Source organism: Chelonoidis abingdonii, chromosome 11 (assembly GCF_003597395.2).
Source record: "Chelonoidis abingdonii isolate Lonesome George chromosome 11, CheloAbing_2.0, whole genome shotgun sequence".
Classification (NCBI taxonomy): Eukaryota; Metazoa; Chordata; order Testudines; family Testudinidae; genus Chelonoidis; species Chelonoidis abingdonii.
The window spans coordinates 6,926,145-6,946,963 of NC_133779.1; the positions used below are offsets into that span (position 1 = coordinate 6,926,145).

The 20,819-nt window shown below is 48.9% G+C and overlaps 1 protein-coding gene across 1 annotated transcript in view; it reads left to right on the forward strand.

Moving 5' to 3' along the window:
• Positions 1-2,754: 2,754 nt before the first annotated feature.
• The window catches only part of NKPD1 (NTPase KAP family P-loop domain containing 1), a 38,535-nt gene continuing 20,470 nt past the window's right edge, over positions 2,755-20,819 (forward strand). Inside the window, exons 1-2 of the mRNA XM_032798068.2 lie at positions 2,755-2,856; positions 11,771-11,939. Coding sequence (XP_032653959.2) covers positions 2,755-2,856; positions 11,771-11,939 — 271 coding nt within the window. The remainder of the gene's footprint in view (positions 2,857-11,770; positions 11,940-20,819) is intronic.

A 20,819-nucleotide genomic window follows, 5' to 3' on the forward strand; every position in this document is an offset into this window, starting at 1 on the left:
ACCTCTATTTGTTACCTCCCCTTGTTCCTGATATCTTGGACAAAACATCTCTATTCCTTTTTTTCTCAAACCATCTCATCTTGTACTAGTTTGGGATGTAGCTGTACTAGCTGGAATATATTTACGTAAATAGCAAGTGCTTAGTACACTAACATCCAGCTTTGCCAAGTTCATGTATTGGACAGTGAACTTGTAAACATCTGCTTTCCTACATGGTCTGATGTTGATTCATGGCCTCTGATCCTGCACCAGGCCCAGTGCTCCAGGCTCTCTCTCTCTACTACAGCTGGCAGTGAACGTAACGGTCTTGTATGCTCACAACCCATAGGACCAGTGTCAAACTGTATAGTTGTCATAAATGTACAGTAGGTATATGATGGTGCACACTCACCCCTCGTGAGTGCCTCCTGTCAGTCGGTGCAACCTGCACTCTGCTCACGGTGCCCTTGCTGACTGTTGTCCTGGTCAGGCGGTGCCTCAGCCTTCTAGCTGAGTCACACATAGTCTAAACACATTAAGGAATCCCTTCCGGGGTAATAGATCCAACAGGGCCTCTCTCTGTGCCCTTGTTGCTATCTTTAGACCTGCCTTTGGGCTCCATCCTCAGCCCCTTCTGGGCTAGCTTTAAGTTTGTGTCTGCCCTGGTATAGAGCAGTGCCCCCAGGGCTTCCTTGCTGGAGACTCTTTAAGATCTGCCCTTCACTTGGGCTTCTAAACAAGCCATATCCCTTTCTTGGGTCCAGTGGCCAGGGAGATGGGGGAACTTGGGCCCACCCACTAATCCAGGCCCTGACCCAGGGACCCTACAAATAGCAGCCAAGTGCTGCTTCCTGTAATAGCTGCTGCTGCTGCTGCTATTCCCTGGGCCACTTCCTATGTAACTGCTTCCTCTTCACCCTTACTCGGGGATGAAGATCTCAACTCCTCTCCTTCATCACCCTTCTGGTCCCAGCCAGCAACTGACCTGCTCAGGCCCAGCAGCTCCTTTTAACAAAGACTGCCGTGCTCTGGCTGCTTCCCGAAGGCTTTCTAGGTAAGTCTAGAAAACCCACCTTCACTGCTTCTTTCCTGGAGTGGGGTGTGGTAGGACCATGAGGACTCCAACAGGGGGCCTCAAAGAGCCTAGTGCACCCCATCACATAGTACCCCAGTATTATTCGCTGTACTATCATGATATATGCACAGAAGTGTTTCTAACAGGTTCCCAAATTGCAACACCAGGTTGAGCACAGTAGCCACAGCACATTACTGTGGCTTGCTGTTAAAGTGCTCTTTCAAAGGCTCCCGAAGCCATATACTGTACCCCTTCGTTCAGCTCTGTCCAATAGCCGTTGTGTCCGTCTGTTCAAACTCAGCAGACAACCACCCCACGTCCACCCCTACGGCAATTTCTCCCCCTTTGCCTCACAAATATTATGCAGGACACAGCAGGCAATTATAACCATTGGGATGTTTTGACATTCTTTGGTGAACCAGAATGTACGTACCAGAATCAGGAGATTCCTGTAATCCCTCTGTACCCCCTTGTCAGTTGGTATTATGAGGTTCTTGGGTCCATTGTTAGGATGCTTTTTGTTCTGAATATACTTTAAAAAACCCTCTTTCATATGGTCCTTAAGAAATCTGCTTACCGTAGATTTCTCCTTGCATCCCTTTGCTTCCCTTATCAAATATCTACAATTCTTAGCTTCTGATTTTTATTCATTACTATCAACCATTATTGCATTTGTTATATATTATTTTTAATTTTTTATAGCTGGTTTCACTGCCCCTCTAAACCAAGTCAATTTTTAACCAATATGGCTTTCTCCCTCAATTGTGGCTTTTAAGGTCTCTCCTTAAGTGTTCTTAAACAATTACCAATTATCATTCACATTTTTCTGGTTAAATTGTTCCTCCCAGTTGATTGGCTCATAACTGTTTTCAGCTTTGTGAAACTGGCCCTTTTAAAGCACCAAGTTTCTATATCACTGTTCTGGTCTTTATTCTGTTTGCACGTTATAAATGTGATGAAGTCATGATCACTTATAACTAAATTACCATGAATTTTTAGCTTTGTAATCAGTTCCTCTTTATCTGTCAAGAGACAATCTAACAGAATTCCCCCATGCTGGAAGCAATACTTCTTGTGTCAGGAAATAGTCATCTATAATATTTAGAAATTCCAAAGATGTTTTAGTACTGGCAGCATGAGACATCCAGCATGTGTCACTCAAATTGAAGTCCCCCATGATCACTCATCTTTTCCCCCCTACACGTTACTGATAGGCATGCAAGGAGCTGGTCATCCTGTTGCCTAGTGTGATTTGGTGCTCTGTAGAAGACAGAAACTAATACCCCCAACTCCACTTAATTCCAGACATCCCCCCTCTGGACAGAGATTGCACATGATGATGAATGGTAAGAGGAAAGGAGCTTTCTTCATAAAGTCAGAGGAGGAGAGGGAACAACCAGGTAACCAAATTTAGTGGTGTATTCTCAACTGCAGTTCCCCTAATGGAGACATTTCTATCTCTTGACTCAAGTTCAGGGGAGGGGAGTTCTTTGTGTGCTCAGCATTCTATGCTGCCACTTGTACAGCCGGAATTTCTACCTAATCTCCACCTAATTATTTCCTTTGAGAGGATTCTTTTCTTAGTGTTGTCAGGTGTTTGTCATACCATTCCCCAGAGGGAAAACAAAGAAGGTGTGATAGTAATTAAAGAAAAGAAGCCAGCTTGTGACTATGTATAAATTCAGAAGCGCAGCAGGAACATGAAAGGAACCATAAGTGTGGCCAGAAGAGAAAGACTGAAGAGAAGCAAAAATCACTGGATGTATTCAGAGGCAGAGAGACACCTGACACCAAAGTCTAAGGTAGGCGCACGCAGCAGCTTCTCCATCAAGGAGTCCCTGCTAATTTTATAATACATCATTTGGAGAATGGGAGAGGATTCAGTGAGAGAGACAAAACTCCATTCAATGGGCGGAAAGATTCCTTGATGTTTCCCATCCCAGAGCTTCTCCTGGGGACCTGGCCACCCATAAGGATCTACTTGAGGAACCAGGCATAGGTAGTTTCTAAATTACCCCACAATTACTTTTAGTTTGTTGTAATATCTCCCTGCTGAACAGGAGAATCATGAGACTCTGTTCATTCATATTTGTGAAATGTTTTTAGAGCCTGGGATGGAAGAAGCTAAAAATATGGAGGCCTTGATACCTTAGGTTTGTGAAAATCAGGCCCTATCTCCTGGAGGCTACTGCAGACACACTGGGAGATCTGAGGTGCTAATAGTCTTGCAGTGCAGCAGGGCTAAGGCAGGCTTCCTGCCTGCCCTCTCTCCACATCGCTCCCAGAAGCAGCCAGCACCATCCCTGTGCCCCGGAGAGGAGGGGAGAGGGGGTCTCTGCGCACTGCCCCTGCCCTGAGTGCTGACTCTGCAATTCCCATTGGCCTGCATCCAAATTCCACCCCAGAGCCCACACCCCACACTCCCTCCTGCCCCAGGCTCAGCCTGGAGCCCCCTCCCATACCCAAACTCCCTCCCAGAGTCCACATACCCTTCCGTACCCCATCCTGCACCCCAACCCCCTGCCCCAGGTTCAATCCATAGCCACCTCCTACACTCCGAACTCCTTGGCCGCACCCCCTCCCGCACCTCAACCCCGTGCCCCAGCCCCGTGAAAGTGAGTGAAGGTGGGGTAGAGTGAGCAATGGAGGGAGTGGAGCTAGAGTGAATGGGGTGGGGCCTTGGAGAAGGGGTGGGGGCTGGGGAAGGGGTGAAGCAACAGTGTTTGGGTTTGTGCCATTAGACAATCGGCAACCCTAGATACCATTGTGAATGGTAGCCTATAAATACCAGAGAGAGACAAGAACAAATGTTATTTTAAGGTGCCAGAATCCAACCTCAGTCAGTTGCTGGGTGGCAGCAGCACTTTGGAGAATCATGATGGAAGCATTTTCTATTCAGCTTCCTTCTTAGGCAGTTTTGTGGAAGTTATTTGCTTATTTGCACTTGGAAATCTGATGTTTAGTATTTTTCTGTCATTTTACTATTGTTTTTCTGGCATTTTCTTTTCTGAAGATGCTGCTTTGTGTCTGACCTTGATAACAAGCAAGTAATGCTTTCCTGGAATGTATGCCATGGCAAACACACCTCTGATTAGAGGAATACTGAAATACACAAGTGCTTAACAACCAGGGGAGTGGCAGGTCAATCAACAGAATTAGTTTAGCATCTCTGGTTTTCCCTATTTCAGCCCAGTGTGTGTGAACCTACTCCCAGTTCAGACTTAGACAACAGGAAACTGGCCAGAGAAGGTTTCAGGGTGCTGATGCAATTCACACACAGCACATGGGTGGAGGCTAAAAGAAGGAATGTGTCACAGCAATCTGATCAGCAAAGCGCCACAGGCCAGTCTTGTTTTAGAATGGTTTGTCCCCTGACCAGTACCTATAAAGCCAGATGTGGTTATTACACAGAAGGCCATTTTGTGGAGGGCACCACAGGCTCCCAACAGCATGACCTTGCACACGTGAACAGAGGTGCTGGGGTCATGCAGGAGGAAGAGGCAGTATAAAGGGGATGTCCTGGGGATGCATAAGTGGACACCCTAAATCCAGCAGAGCAACAAACCTGCATGACCAGTCCAGTCAGTGTCCCACAGCTCAGGTCCACCTCCAAGCACCACCAGCCCTGTCAGTGTGACCCAGAGCTCAGCCCTTCCCCCTAGCACCACTGGCCCTGTCAATGTGTCCCACAGCTCAGAGCCCCCCAGCACCACCAGCCCTGTCAGTGTGTCCCACAGCTCAGAGCCCCCCAGCCCCATCAGTGTGTCCCATAGCTCAGCCCTTCCCCCCACACCACCAGCCCTGTCAGTGTGTCCCACAGCTCAGAGCCCCCCAGCTCTCCTCTTGTGTCCATAGCTCAGCTCCCCACTCTCCCCCAGCACCACCAGCCCTGTCAGTGTGTTCCACAGCACAGTCTCCCCAGCACCACCGCCCCCGCAGGTCCCACAGTCAGAGCCCCCCCCTGTCTATACAATATAGCTCTCGCTATCCCACTCGCCCAGCACCACCAGCCCTGTCAGTTATCCTATCCTCCGGTCGCCATCTTCCCTTACCTCCGCAGACACACGTGCTCCGGTGTCATCGCATATTCTGGGCATGAGTGTTTATAGCAGACTTACAGCTCTCCTCCTTCTGCTCTCTTCGCCATGTCTGGACATGCTCGGCGCTTTTGTTACCATACTGGTGCGCTGTGTGCTAGATTATTCATTGTCCCATCCTCTAATATACTGTACTGTTTGTTCTGCCAACCATTTCTGCGTGTCGGCGCAACGCCATGTCGTCCATATTCTATCGACAGTTCCTCTCTTTCATGTCTCTATATGGTTCCTACCTCGTGTCCCACATTGGTCTCAGCTCTTCGTCTCCTCCTAATTCGCTGCGATGCATGCTCACAGTGTCCTGTCAGGTGTTTCACAGTTCAAAATCTCTTTCTCTTCTCTCCTCCTCTCTCCTCTTTTCCTAGTTCAATCAATGCCTCAAGTGCGCTGTACTTTGGTCGTGCTGTAGACGTGTTCCTTTCTCTTCCCCCCAGGCACCTCACGTCTCCTTTATCAAAAACTGGTCGTCCTATCGCTCTTCGGGCCCATCCTCAGGCAGCCAGTCCTGTCTCGCCCTCGTGTGTGTCATCCAGGGACCGACTTCCTAGGCCCTCTCACACATACTCTCTTAGCATTCAGAACAGGGATTGTCCATTCCGGCACGGCCACTTTGCGTGTCTCTCTCTTTGCTATGACATACCCATCAGTCCTACGAGCTCTTGCCCTCAGCTCACCCACACAGGGCATACAGGCTACTCTCTGAGGTGCCTCACGCTGTGCCGCCACGATAGGTCCTTTGCCTTGCAATGCCTGTCCCTCGCGAGCAGATTGCTCCTTCCTCGTGCTATTCGCTCGGATAGTCCCTATCAAGCTGGACTCCCTGGACAAAAATTGCGGCAGCTGAGCCGGCACAGCTCCTGTCAGTTGTGCGCTGGCACGGTGTCATGTCGTCACACCCCTGTTAATCTCCTCTAGCCATCTGGTCTAAGTTCGTAGTCGCTCGAGGAGTAGTGTCCACGATCTCTGCGCGGGGTAGGCCGGCGATCTATCTGTCCAACCGCATCCTCTTTTCGGCCCTGTCTCGAAGATTGGTGCCGCACTCATATTCCTAGAGGAACGACCACTCTCCAACAGGACCTCACCATGCTGAATCCCCATAGAGATAAAGGCTCGCAAGTTGTGTGTCGCGACCATTCATGACTACAGATCGCTTCTTCTCTTTCAACAAGGATTACACCTCCAGGCTATGCAACTTCGGTGTCCAGGTGCTCTAGGGTGAAAGAATTCGTCGTCACTCTCCTATCCTCTCTCCTCTTCTCTAATCTTTCCCACACTCCCTTGGTCTCTTTTCCTATGTCTCTAAGTTAGTCGCACAAGCGTGCTCAGCCCGCTCCCCTCATCACTCAAGCCCAAGAGGACGCAGGCCCTCCTTCGATCAACGGTGAAACGCAGGTGTTTGATGTTTTCGATCCCTAATAATAGCTTCACACGGCGTGTACACACCTAACCCAAGCGCAATCGCACAAAGAGCTTCTCCAGTTCAGATGTCTAGTGCCTCTTCTCAGAGACATCAGTGAGTTTGTTCTCTACTCTCTCACAGAAATTTAGGCGCCACCTGACCAACCCTAGTAACAAGATGGGCACAAGTCGTACCCCACAAGCTTCGCTAGGTGCCTCACGGTGTACTCACTCTCAGTCCTTAGTCATATGTGCATGGTATCCTGACCCGCCCTAGCACTTCTTATCTTACCTCCGCATTAACTCACCGTTCCTCTAGTATACACTTGTTCCTGCAGCTTAGCTCCGCGCCTCCATCACACCTCTGCCGGATCGACCTTCCTGTGGCAAGTTCATACTAGCTCAGCGTAGTCCCGCCCTGTTAGTCTCACTGTGTGATGTCCACAGCTTCAGAGCCATGCCGCACATGGATCTGAGCGCCACCAAGACACCTAGTTCAGCTGTTTGACCCAGAGCTCAGGAGTGCTCCCCAAGCCCCCTGTCAGATATATAGTGATGTGACACACAATCGTGTCTCCCAGAGCATTACCTCTTTCTTATGTTCCTGTACCCCACTCTCAGAACACACCTAGTGTTCGGTGTGATGTCCCTGCACTCAGAGTCTCCCTCTCTCATGCTCTCCTGTTCTAGATGGTGGTGTCGCCTTACAGTACCTTTCAAGACGCCATCCCGATCACCACCAGATCCCTGTCAGTGTGACCCATTGATCTCCAGACACGTCCCGTCGACTGCTCGCCTCAACTCCTCTCTCTCAGAGACTGAATGATCGCCACGAGGTATACAACGTAGACTCCATACACGCCGACTACATCCTAGTTACCTCAGATCTAGTCCTAAATGCCTATCATCGTCTGCTTGATAAACACCCAGCATGCTCAGGCCACCTTCGCCGAAGCTTCTGTCTCATGTGGTGGTGCCCACAGCTCTAGAGTCGTTTGTCCTCACATGCTCACCAGCGGTGCCTGTCTCTGTGATGGTGTCAACTAATGTGTACTTTCAACAGACAGTCACACCGCACACTTCCATATCATGACACGTACCGCCCACTGTATAGTGCGCGGGACTGGTGGGCTGGGTACATACTCTTATGAGTCATCTCACCAACGTTTCTTATGCCATTTCAAGAGAGACTCGAAGCTCATCCATCTGAATCTGGGCTATGAATCAGTGGCCGCACTCTCTAGTTTCAATCCGTTCGTTATTATATGGCCAGAGGGTACCCCTTGTGATCATCTAATACTGACCAATGTTCCTCTCATTTTCTTAGGTAGATGATGTGGTGATCAGAATTAATACTGAGTTGTCTTGCCACGCGTGAGACTTGGATGTGTTTCTCGCCTCGCTATGAAGATGCAGTGTCATGGCCTTTCGTGATCCCATGTGAATGATAACGTCTATCTCGTACTCTCTTCTCACCACCAGCCCTGTCAGTGTGTCCCACAGCTCAGAGCCCCCAGCCCTGTCAGTGTGTCCCACAGCTCAGAGCCTCCCGACACCACCAGCCCTGTCAGTGTGACCCAGAGCTCAGACCCCCCAGCCCTGTCAGTGTGTCCCACAGCTCAGAGCCTCCCGACACCACCAGTCCTGTCAGTGTGACCCAGAGCTCAGACCCCCCAGCCCTGTCAGTGTGTCCCACAGCTCAGAGCCTCCCAACACCACCAGCCCTGTCAGTGTGTCCCACAGCTCAGAGCCTCCCAACACCACCAGCCCTGTCAGTGTGTCCCACAGCTCAGAGCCCCCCAGCACCACCAGCCCATGGATGTGAGGGACTTTGGGGCTGGCAATCATGAGCTCACCACATTTATGCTTCAAAGAACAGTTCCAGAATCAGTGGGCAGGGCAAGACATAGATTCATACGTTCCGTTATTATAAGGCCAGAAGGGACCATTGTGATAATCTAATCTGACCAATGTTCCCTCTCATTTTTTACATCCATGTGCAGAATGAATTTTGTTATGTGCACCAATATGGAGGTGATGTATCTTGGGGGTGGGGTTGAGGGGTTCTGAGTGTGGGAGGGGGCTCAGGACTGTGGCAGAGAGTTGGAGTGTGCATTGGGGGGGTGAGGCTCTGGCTGGGGGTGCAGACTCTGGGGTGGGGCTGGGGATGATGGATTCGGAGTGCAGTCTGCCCGGCGCTGAGGCGGGGAGAGAGCACTCCCCTCAGCCCTCTCCCCAGCCACAGCAGCTCTGGGGTCAGGGGGAGAGGCCCCTCTCTGTTGTGCTCCTGTGCTGCCCTTGATAGCCTGCTGTGCGGTCACGCAGCTTAGAGGGAACTTAGGTCTGACTACCTGTATAACAGAGTCCATAGGACTTCCGTGAATCAAGTTCTGTTTGAACTAGAACGTATTTTGGGTCCAAGCTGTGGATTTCACAGCTTGATACCGATTTGATCCTGAATCTGTACAGATTTCCACGATTGTTCAGGTCAAGAGTTATGAATCAAACCCATGACAGATATGGGCCTCAGTTGTGAGGTTTGGTTCTGAATCCCAATCAGAATATAATCTTTCCCAAATTGGAAGGGGTAGATGTGTACTGCATCCAGCCCATCTCTAATTAGGAGACTACCGCTTAAGTCAATGTAACTTATGTCACTCAGGGGTGTGAAAACAACACCCCTCTTAGTGATGTAAAGTACATCTACTTACAGCCAGGTGTCCACACCACACTATGTTCGCAGGAGACGCTCTCCCACCAACATAACTTCTACATCTTGCAGAGGTGAAGTAATTATGCTGACAGGAGAGCACTCTCCCATTGGAACAACACGCCACTCCCACACGCACTCTAGCTGCACCAATGTATCACGATAGTGTAGACTTGCCCCAAACCTGAACCCATACATGCAAGCCATCCCCAGAGGGTGGCCAGAGGGGATTCTCCAGAGTTGTTTACAATTCCAGGCATAATCGACTCCACTACTTGTCATTCTTGTAGGACCTGTAGTAACCCTCCCCCAGGGCGCAGAACACAATCGTACTGAAACTATTCATAAACGTCATACAATGGTCCCCACAGACAGTGTATGGCATTGCACTGTCACTGTAATATTATTCTTACTATATATTATTAATTCTTACAGTAACACATAGAAGCCCCAGACATCAACCAGCCCCACAGCCCAAGGCATTGTACAAAACACCGAACCAAAAGATGATTCCTGCTCTATAAGCATCTAACAATAAGACAAGAGACAACAGCTGGAGATAGACGGAGAGATGGGGGAGCACAAGGAAAAATGAAACAAGTCAGGAAGAGAAGCAGCAATAGCAGCTGCCTGCTGGCTGCCTCCCTGGCTTACACTGCTGTTTGCAGCTGCACTCAGTATGTATCATTTGGAAATGTAATTACTATGACTTCACCCCCTCTCTCAGTCTATGGGCACGGCTACACTTGAAGCTGAGGGTGTAATTCCTGGCTCTAGGAGACATACCCATGGTAACTCTGATTGCACTAAAAATACCATGTAGCCACAGCGGTGCAAGCAGCAGGAGGGGCTAGCCACCCAAGTACATACCCATCCAAGACTCTAGCCACATACTCAGGCGGCTAGCCCCTCCTTTTTGCTCATTCTGCCACAGCTACACTCTAGTTTCAGCATGCTAGCTTGATCAGAGCAGGTATGTCTCCTCAAAACAGAACTTACACCCACATCTCGAAGTGAAGATGTACCCGAAATACATGTTACCAGGCTCAACACTGACACTTACTAGGCCCCTCCCACCCAACTCAACACACTATTCTCAATCCCTCCAGAGTTGGTTCTTTAGCCAGTTTGCAGAGTATGTGGCAGTACACATCGCTGATCCAGTCTGAATTCACATTGCTAGTAGGATTTCATGAGGAGAGGTATCAAATATTTTGTTTTAACCTGCCTTCCCTTCATGCGTCATACTGTAGTTCAGTCACAATCTAGTTTATATGTAGGGCCCTACCAATTTCACGGTATGAAAAACATTTCATGGACCATGAGATCTGATCTCCCCTAGGGCTCCTAGTTGCGAGTCTGGACATGCTGGGGAGGGACTGGAGTTGTTTTTCCCCTGCATGGCTGCTCTTGGTGAGGAAATCAGACCCACCTCCAGAGGCAGCACAGAAATGAGGGTGAAACAACCTCATTTGTGCGCTGCAGCAGGGATCTGGGCTTCCGTTCCCTCCTTCGCCCTGTGGCTCCCGCCACAGTTCCCAGCACCAAGGTCAGGATTTGCTTCCCCAGTGGCTCCTGCCAGGCTGGGGGCTTTTGCTCCTGGCGGCTGCAGCTGGGACAGCCCAGTCTCTGGCCTTCTGCCCCCCTGCTCCACACCTTGCGACTCCTGCCATGACTCCAGGCATGGAGCTCAGGGCTTCCTTCCCCTGAGGCTCCTGGGATTGGAGGCTTCCACTCCTGCCAGCTACATCCAGAACAGCCTTGGCTCAGGGCCTCCCCCTATTCAAGCCAGAGCTTGGGGCAGGCCAGGCTGGAGGCTTCCACCCCCCAACAAAGCAGCCCAGGCTCTGAGCTTCTGCTCCCTGTCATTCTGGCTGGGGCAGCCAGGGCTTAGGGCACCCCCCACCAATCTAGCTGGATCAGCCCAAGATTGGGACTTCTGCCCTCCCCCCACCCAACAGCTTCTGCCACTAGTCCGGGTTTCCTTCACCAGCATCTCCGGATGGGGCAGATTGGCTGGGGACCCCTGCCTTAATCTGTCACTGGCCTGGACTAGCACCTAGGAGCCCCCAGCTGGGGCACTCCAAGCAGTATGCGGGAGATCCTACCCACCTCCACCTCCGGGAACCTCCTCTAACTGCAGGAAGCTCAGAGGCTGCTGCCTAGGCAGCACAGAAGTGAGGGTGGCAATCTTGGGACTCTTCCGCTGCCCCCAACAACTTTGCAAACACCCCCGCACACACACACGATCCCATTTTGGGACCCCCATGATTACAACACCATGAAATTTCAGATGTAAACATCTGAACCTGTGAAATTGACCAATTAAAAAACCTTCTGGCTGTGAATTTGGTGAAGCCCTATTTATATGTTAACCCTGTAATGCTACTTATTGCTCCGTCAGCCCCGACCAGCTCACAAGCTTTTCTTTTATATATGTGTTCATTCCCTTACTGATTAGGGACTAAAGGCAGCTATTAAACTGATCGCCATGATTGTTCTTTTCCTCAGTCCTCTGCCTACCTGGGAAATCTTGGGGACAGATCTCCTGATCTAACACCGATGAGTTCTAGTGACGAAGAAAGCTCCTGCTTAGAACATGTTGAGGAACCTCCTGGAGTCGGAGGTAAAGGCTCGAAGGGGCAGATCTACTTCATGGATCAGGAAACCAACAACAAAGGTACAGTCAGATACATTACATGCTGTAACGCCCTGTCTTTGTTGTGTTTGGGAAATGGGAGTCCAGGAGAAAGCTGAGTGATTTTACATGCTTTGGAAGTCACATGCAAGAGCCCATCCATTAGCATCAGACTCTTTGTTACTTCTCATTACTATTTATATGTCCTACCCTCAGTGCCAGAACTGTACATACCCTTTCGTAAAACAAGCAACGGCAAAGATTGCAATTAGGAGAAGATCACAATGCAGGCAGCGGTTTGGGGACAGGACGAGGGCAAAGATGATACAAATGGGTCCTTGCCTGGGAGAATAATAGGTGTATCTAGGGAGTTTTCCTTTCTTCCTTTTGTAAACTGCTCCAGTTCTGGAGGAGTGATAGCAACTTCAAAGTGCAAGTTCCACTAAGGTTTCTGTTTAAAGCTGATTTTTCAAATTGCTTTAAAATCCACATACTTAGGTAGATTGCCTTGAAAATAGCTATGCCACCCTCGGGCCCCTGGTAGAATTTGTGGTACAGATTTGGGGTCATTTGACCAGGGAATTCCCAAGATACACGGCCTCCAAACTCATCATCTTCTAACAGTTTTTGCAGAGGGATTTAGAGACAACAGACTGGAAGATCCAAACGTATATCCCCGGACTGGCCTTATGGTGACCTAGTGCTGGCACCAGGCTCACTCCAAACAGTCATTATTAAAGGTTACTAGTTGTTTGGGTCACTTCTGCTGAGCAAACCACTTTTGGCTTGGGCTGGGAGCTGACTCCACGCTGAACTCTGCAGCTTAGCAAGCAACCTACAGAATATCCTCTTGCCTTGGGGAAAGTCCACTGGCCTTGGAGATTGTGAGTTTCAGTGTTCTTCTACTGACATCTGTTCACTGTGAAGTGAACAGAAAGGTTCTTTTTATCTAATAAGATCTTGTACTCCCAAAGGAGGGCAAGCACCAGACTCACATTTTGCAGAGAAGAGATTTTGCAAGTTCAGTTGAGGTAAGATTAGGATGACAGTCCCTAGACTTAGCCCACTTAGCCACACTGCCTTTTGGAACGCATGTGCCAGATCAGCGAGTCACCTGTGATGGAATATCAAAGTAACACTTAAGCAGCAAAGAGTCCTGGGGCACCTTATAGACTAACAGACGTTTTGGAGCATGAGCTTTCGTGGGTGAATACCCACTTCATCGGATGCATGTAGTGGAAATTTCCAGAGGGGCAGGTATATATATGTAAGCAAGAAGCAGGCTAGAGATAACGAGGTTAGTTCAAACAGGGAGGATGAGGCCCTCTTCTAGCAGTTGAGGTGTGAAAACCAAGGGAGGAGAAACTGCTTTTGTAGTTGGCTAGCCATTCACAGTCTTTGTTTGATCCTGAGCTGATGGTGTCAAATTTGCAGATGAACTGAAGCTCAGCAGTTTCTCTTTGAACAAGTAATAGTGAAGAAGAGAAGGGCCGCAAATATGATTCTGTGGTGAAGGGACTGGATTGGAACACAGAACACTGGAGTACTGCTGCCGATTATTTATGTGAGGTTGGGCAAGTCACTAAAACAACAATCTTTTGAGGTGGCTTCCTTTCTGAGGTCTGTTTAAAGACACCCACACACTGTGGAGCACACTTCAGTTCTGTGCCTCATTCCCCATTTGACCTTATCCAACCTGTTTCAACTTTCTGTGCTCAGTTTCCCAGCTACAGTCTGTTTTGTCTGACTGTTTAGGAGACAATTTTGGCTGATTTGGTTCTAAGAAGGCTTCTGAAGCTTTGTGGAATCCATGTTCACGGTCGGTCACCCTCTACTCTGGTGGGAGGGGAGTTTGGGGAGCAGCAGGCCTGGGGGATAATGTATTTTTAGGTTGTAAAAGGCTCCCAAGCCAGGGTAAGAAGCAACAGGAGTTCTGCTACCTCATCCCCTCCTTGGGAACCTTGCAGGCTGTAGCTGGGCATGTGGCTGTGAACACCTGAGGTTTGTGGGCATTGACAAAACAGGAAAGGCAGAGTTACAGCCCCAGAGCTGCCAAGTTCTGTGCAGCTCCATGTGTAACATGGTATGCAAATCAGTCAATGAACTAATCTGCACATAAACGTAAACTCTGGCTTTATGAAAATTGGATTTAGTGCTCATGCAGTCCTGGTGAGTGAAGCCCTCAGTTTTTCTACAGGGGAGGAGAAAGGCAAATTTCCCACACCAATGGCCCTGCCAGCGTGTCCCATCCCTGATCTGGAGGTACTTCCTGTAGGGATCACAAGGTTGCTCACTCCTCATGGGCCCGGCTGTTCTTGGCCTCTCTGCTGAGTCTGCAAATTAGTATAGAGCCCAGTGGTGAGTTTGGAGGTGGAGCTGAAACCCATCAAACGCATCTCATATAGAGGCCACTAAACATCCATTAAAGGAGAACAACTTTTTATCTGCTATGGTGTCCCCCTCTGGATCCCTCTGGATCTGACCTTGCTCTGCTCTCATTTTTTTCATTTATTGTCCCCCTGTATTCAATTGATGCCTGGGTCCAGTGGTTCCCCCCCCTTAATTGAAGGGGAGAGCCTTTAATTTTGGGCGGGTCTACACTCACCCATCCCCAGTACTTCAAATAATACAAACTTCTGTAATAGAGATGCCCTGTCCTCTTCTTAAAGGGACAATGCCCACTAACCAAAACACAAACACTACAAATGCCACAATAAAATGAACATGAACACAACATCCGAATTCCCAGCTTAATATAACGCTTTGCAACATGAAGTCGCTTTAAGAATTATTCCAGGGCCTTCACACTAGCTTACAGAGACTTTCACGAGTTATCATCAAGGTTCAAACCCACAATTACACAGCACAGATGGCCTACATTTCCGTGCTAGGAGCCCCAGTGGATGTACAGTCCTGTCTGCTGCAAGGAGCAGTCCAGAGAAAGTGACACCACTATCAGAGAACTAGATGTTGGGTACCAGGGTTCTTGGGCTCTGCTTGTGGCAGCAGAATATGATCTAGTGGTTAGAGACAACACAACACCACCTCTCTTTGGGCCATTTGCAAGAACGGAAGCTAGGATCTCTAGATCTAAAAGCTTTTACCACAAGCTCTTCTACTGACTGCTTTTAATACTTCTATGCACTGTGCAATCCTTATTGAAAGGCCCTCATTTCCTGGCCATAAGGAATAAACTTCATTCTCCATCTTACAGATAACATAATTAATAGGTTGAATAGGCAGAACTGAGACTAGAACCCCATGTCTCTAAAACGAGAACCCACAATCTTTACAGTCCTGCCTTTTAGATGAAATGGGCCAAGTTATCTCCTCATGTAACCCATGCTAAAATGACATGTATCTTTGTCCCTCCTTAGTGGCTAGGGGACATATAGGGGTTTTTGAGTCTGTTTCTGCCATTCCCAATAGCAAAGAGGCAGTGAGAGACTAATGATTAATGAACCTCTAGAACAGCCGCTCTAGGAGCTGTCTCTCCTGTTCCTGTTGGGTTCATAAATTGTAGTTCCTGCTGTTTGTTCATAAATTGTAGTGACACCTGATGCTGCAGAGTCTGGGCATGATGCTGTTTCTGCTGTTTCATCATCCTTTCCAGATGTCACCCATTCTCTGCCCCCTCCCACTTTATGCAGAGACATTTTGAACACAAACCCCACCACTGACACCTCATGTGAGCAAGAGTCTTTCTCAACTTCAGCCATCCTGGGCTTGGTTTTATTAATGAAGACATTAATAGCAAGATATCTGTCCTTCAGCTCTAACCTCCCTCGGCTCACACCGAGACCCACTTCTATCTCCCTCCAGATGGGGTAATAAGTCACCTGTTGACTCATTGAGACAGCACGCGGAATCACTTCCTGCTAACAGGCTGGGAAACATGCCCAGCCAGGACTGGGAAGCAGAGTCACCATATATTTTGCCTGATAGTGATATTGGTATGACATTCATCTAGTAGCTGCTCCTAGTCCAGTGGGTATGGACAAAGGGATTAGCTATTCTTCGGTCTCCTGGTTCTGTAAGCAGCATTTCTGATGCTATTGCTGATTTTCCATGGATACAGGACAGCGGCACAGTTGGTACCATGCAGGAACATGTCCCTGATTGTGTTTCACTGGAGTGTGTGACACATGACATGGGAAGAAGACACTTCCATATTTTGCAGATTAGGTCATAGACTCCCAAACTTAAGAATTTAGACATTAAGTTCTCAAAGAAGGAGAAAGATCTGGGATCGGCTCATGAGGCAGGTTTTCTAATCTTTGAATCAGTCTTATGGCTCTTCTCTGAACCCACTCCAATTTACCAACACCCTTCTTGAAGGGATGAACCTAATTGTCCCTTCAGCCCTTAAACTTTATGAATCTAGGGACATGCAGTGGTGGATTTAGAGATAGTGGGGCCCTGTGCTCAGCTTCATTTTTGGGGACCCCCTCGGGACGCAGCCCAGAAAAAGAACATTCTCTCTCATCTCCTTATCCTTGTTTTTCATTCTTTTTTTCTTCATCCTCCTCCTATATTATAAGTAATGGGAAGTAAATGAAAATAAAGTGAGATACCTTGATTGGTTTTGTAGTCTAACTTTTTTTTCACAGACCACTTGAAAATTGCTAAAGGTCTTGGCGAACCACTTCATGATCTTTCCAAATATTGTTTGTACCGTTAGCTAACTATTGTAAAGTGCTTTGGATAAGAGCGCTTTCTATAAAAAAACATAAAAAAACAATGGAGTGCGTGGTCTGACCAGGAGTTAGGTTGTTGGAGTAGGCTTAGGGTTGGGGTGCAGGGTCTGATCAGGAGTTAGGCTGTGGGAGGAGGCTCAGGGTTGGGGTGTGGGGTCTGGGATGGAGTTAGGGTGCAGGAGCAGGCTGAGGGTTGGGGTGCAGGGTCTGATCAGGAGTTAGGCTGTGGGAGGAGGCTCAGGGTTGGGGTGTGGGGTCTGGGATGGAGTTAGGGTGCAGGAGGAGGCTGGGGGTTGGGGTGCAGGGTCTGGCCAGGAGTTAGGGTTTGGGAGGGGGCTCAGGGTTGGGGCAGAGGGTTGGGTGTGGAGCTCTTATCTGGGGCAGTTTCTGTTTGGTGTGAGGGGTGCAGGTGGGGATGGTGGGAGTGCAGGAACTTCCATTTAGTGCTCAGGGATGGGGTGGGCATGGGGGGTGCAGGAATCAGGGCATGGGTTGTGAGTAGGGCTGGATGTGTGTGGGGAGGGGTGCAGGAGTGAGGGCAGGGGGCTGATGGGGGTGTGGGAGTGGCTCAGGGCAGGAGGCTGGGGAGGTAGGGGGCAGTGCACAGGGGAGTTCAGGGCTGGGGCAGTCCCAGTCATGGCCACTGGGTTACCTTACATGGCTGGCTGGTGGATGCATCCCTGCCCCACTGCTGCTCCTGTTCGTTGCCAAAGGGAGCTCTGGTGGCAGTAGCACGTGAGAGCTGCACCCCTTCGCCTACCACTCCCTTCCCCTGGCCTTTTTCCAGAGGCTGCCAGCAGCAGTGCACGCCAGGGACTGCACCTGTGCTGCCTGGCATCCAGAGAAGCCAGGCAGCAGGACAAGTATGGGCAGACACCCCACCAGGGAAGCACACCTGCTTCCCCTGCAGCGCGCCCCCAACCGGCCCATCACCTGCCTGCCTCACCTGGCCGCCAGCGCCAGCCAGCAGCAGGAGCCTCAGGAGGCAGCAGGAGCTTGCTCACCAGTTGGGAGAACACATCACACGCTGCACCTCCAGCATGGCTCTTAAATGGCTCCCTCCCTGCTCTCCCCGACAGCTTCTGCCCCCCACAGGGGGTGCTGGATGGTGCAGGGCTGCCTGGCCCTGGAGCCCCCTGTAGTTGTGAGGCCCCGTGTCAGGGCACTGTGTGTTTCATTGTAAATCCACCTCTGGGAACATGAATCTAAATTTGCACCTTTCTCTGGCTCTCCCACTGTATCCTGTCTATCAATGTCTTTAGACCTGAAAGGTTAGATTCACAAAAAGGATTGAGGCTATGTTAAGCACCTAAATCCCAGAATGAGGTTCTATTGGAAATCACAAAATCCCCGCTCAGTTGGCACTGGACTATAATGGCACCTAAACTCATTCAGTGCCTTTGGTTTTTGCAGTACAAGTTCCATAGGTACTTCTAGGTATGCTCACTTTGCAGTACAAGTTCCATAGGTGCTTCTAGGTATGCTCACTGCTGCCTCCCCCTAAATGTCTAAGTCCCAGTCTGATGCACGAACCACGGGAAGACAGTTGTTCCTCCACCTAACTGGCCTCTGAGGCCTGATCTGACAGATGTGCTAAATTTCACTCATCCACCACTGTACTGAGCCTAATAACTTATGTCCAGATAAAGCCAGTCTTTCAGAAAGACATGGAGACTCCATTAACTCCCTTGGTAGTTTGTTCCAATGGTTCATCACGCTCACTGTTAAAAAATTGTGCCTAGTCTAATTTGAATTTGTCTGTCTTCAGCTTTCAGCCATTGGTTCCTATTCTGTCTTTCTTTGCTAGATGAGAGTCCTTTAGTACCTGGTATTTTCTCCCCATGAAGGTACTTATACATTATAACCAAGTCCCCATACAGAAGTATAAATATATTACATCTCTGCACTTACCTTAACAACCAAACTTGTAATCTCATTTAAGAATGAAATCATTATTGTTTGGCAAGATCTATTTTCCATAAAACCATGTTGACTTGTATTAATTATATTCTCATCCTTTCATTCTTTATCAGTTGAATCCTGTATCAATCTTTTATTATTTTGCCCAGAACTGATGTCAGGCCAACCAGCCTACAGTGACCTGGGACCTCCCACGTTTGTCCTTTTTGATCATTGGCACAGCATTAGCTCCAGTATTACAAGATTTATTACAAATCAGCATAAGTGGGTCAGAGATCTCCTTAACCAACTCTTCTAGGATCCTTGGGTCCAAGTGATCTGGGCCGGCTGATTTTTAAAACGTTTACTGCTAGTAAATGTTGTTTAACATTCTCCTTATTTGCTAATGGACTGGAAAGTTCTTCCTCAGCCTCATCAGATATGAGTACTTCAGGGTGCTGTTTTCCTAATATAGAGCAGAAATATTTATTGAACACTTCTGCCTTCTCTGTGGCATTACTAACAATGTTGCCATCTCCATCTAGCGAAAGGCCTGTATAACTACAAGGGTTTCTTTTGTTCCTAATATATTTAAAGAATTCTTTATTTCCTTAGTCCTACCAGCCATGGATTTTTCCCTGATGTCTTTTGGATTGTACCTAGCTGCCTCTAGCATTGATCCAGCCCCCATTACGGGGCCTCACAGTTCTTTAAAGCATCTAGCCTCCCTCTTCAGGCAGGGCAGTACTATCATCGGCCATCTTCAGCTGGGAAACTGAGGCACAGACAGATTGAGGTTTGCTCAAGATCTCACAGGAAGTCTGCAACAGACCAGGGAGTAGAAGACAAGTCTCTGGCTAGTGTACTATCCATTGGACCACACCCTTCTCTAATAAAGTGTGTTGCAGGCAGCGTAGGATTGAGCTATATGTTAGTACTGGGCTCTTGCTGAAGAAATGTGTGTTTAAGAGGGAAGCACATGGCTAGTGCTCTGAGCCTGGGAGGCTCGCAGCTGCCTTTTGTATGCACTGGAGAGGAGGGAGTATGGTTCAAGGTTATACAGTGACTTCTTTTTTTAAATGAAAATGGAATGACATGAATCCAGGAGCTGGAGCTTTAAAAAAATCCAGTATTGCAAAACTCATGCTAAAACCATGCGAGTTACCAAAACTAAGCAATTTTCCATTCTATTAATAGATTCTAAAACCAGAAGGGACCATCATGATAATGTAATCTGACCTCCTGTATAACCCAGGCCAGAGAACTGGCCCCCAATAATCCCTAGAACCACTCCTAACACAGCTGATAACTACTCTTCTGACTGTAGCTGCATGTCAAGCAAGGGTTTTCACTGAGCTGCCCAGGTCCAACATCCAAGAGTCCACAATTGGTACCTCCCCTGATGGCTTTCTGCCCTCCAATTCCTGAGCTCCCCTCTCCACGCTCTAATACAGGGGTTCTCAAACTTTTGTACTTGTGACCCCTTTCACATAGCAAGCCCCTTATAAATTAAAAACACTTTTTAACACAGTTAACACCATTATAAATGCTGGATGCAAAGCGCGGTTTGGGATGGAGGCTGACAGCTCGCAATCCCCTATGTAATAACCCTGTGACCCCCTGAGGGATCCTGACCCCCAATTTGAGAACCCTTGCTCTAATAGCAATATGGCTCCCCCCTCCTCCCTTTCTAAAAGCTGCAGAGAAGAGGCACTTGTAGGCTGAGTCATTAACCTCTTAGGGTATGTCTATCCTGCAATTAAAAACAGGTGGCTGGCTCATACCAGCTGATGCAGACTCACAGTGAGCTAAGGGACTGTTTAAATGTTGTGTAGAAGTTTGGGCCCAGGTTGGAGCCTGGCCTCTAGGATCCTGCGAAGTGGGAGGGTCCCAAAGCTTGCTCAACCAGGAAACTCTACGCCACAATTAATCAGCCTCTTAGTCAGAGTCCCCTAAACTGAGTCACCTGGTATGGGCCGGCTGCAGGTGACTAATTGCAGGGCAGACCTCAGAGGTGAAAGTAAGCAGGTACGGTCCAGTACGGTGTACCGGCAAGAGGCAATACGCCGTGCTGGTCCACACTGGCATCCGTGGCCGGGATTAAAAGGGCTCTGGCCTCCCCGCAGCAGAGAGGAGCTCCAAGCCCTTTAAATCCCACCTGCAGCTCCAGCGGCTGGGCTGGGGCCAGGATTTAAAGGGCTCAGAGTTCCCCGCAGCCACTGGAGCTCCGGGCCCTTTAAATCCCGGCCCCAGCCCGGCAAGGCTCAGGGCTCCCTGCAGCTGTGGGAGCCCAAAACCCTTTAAATCTCAACTGGATCTGCGGTGG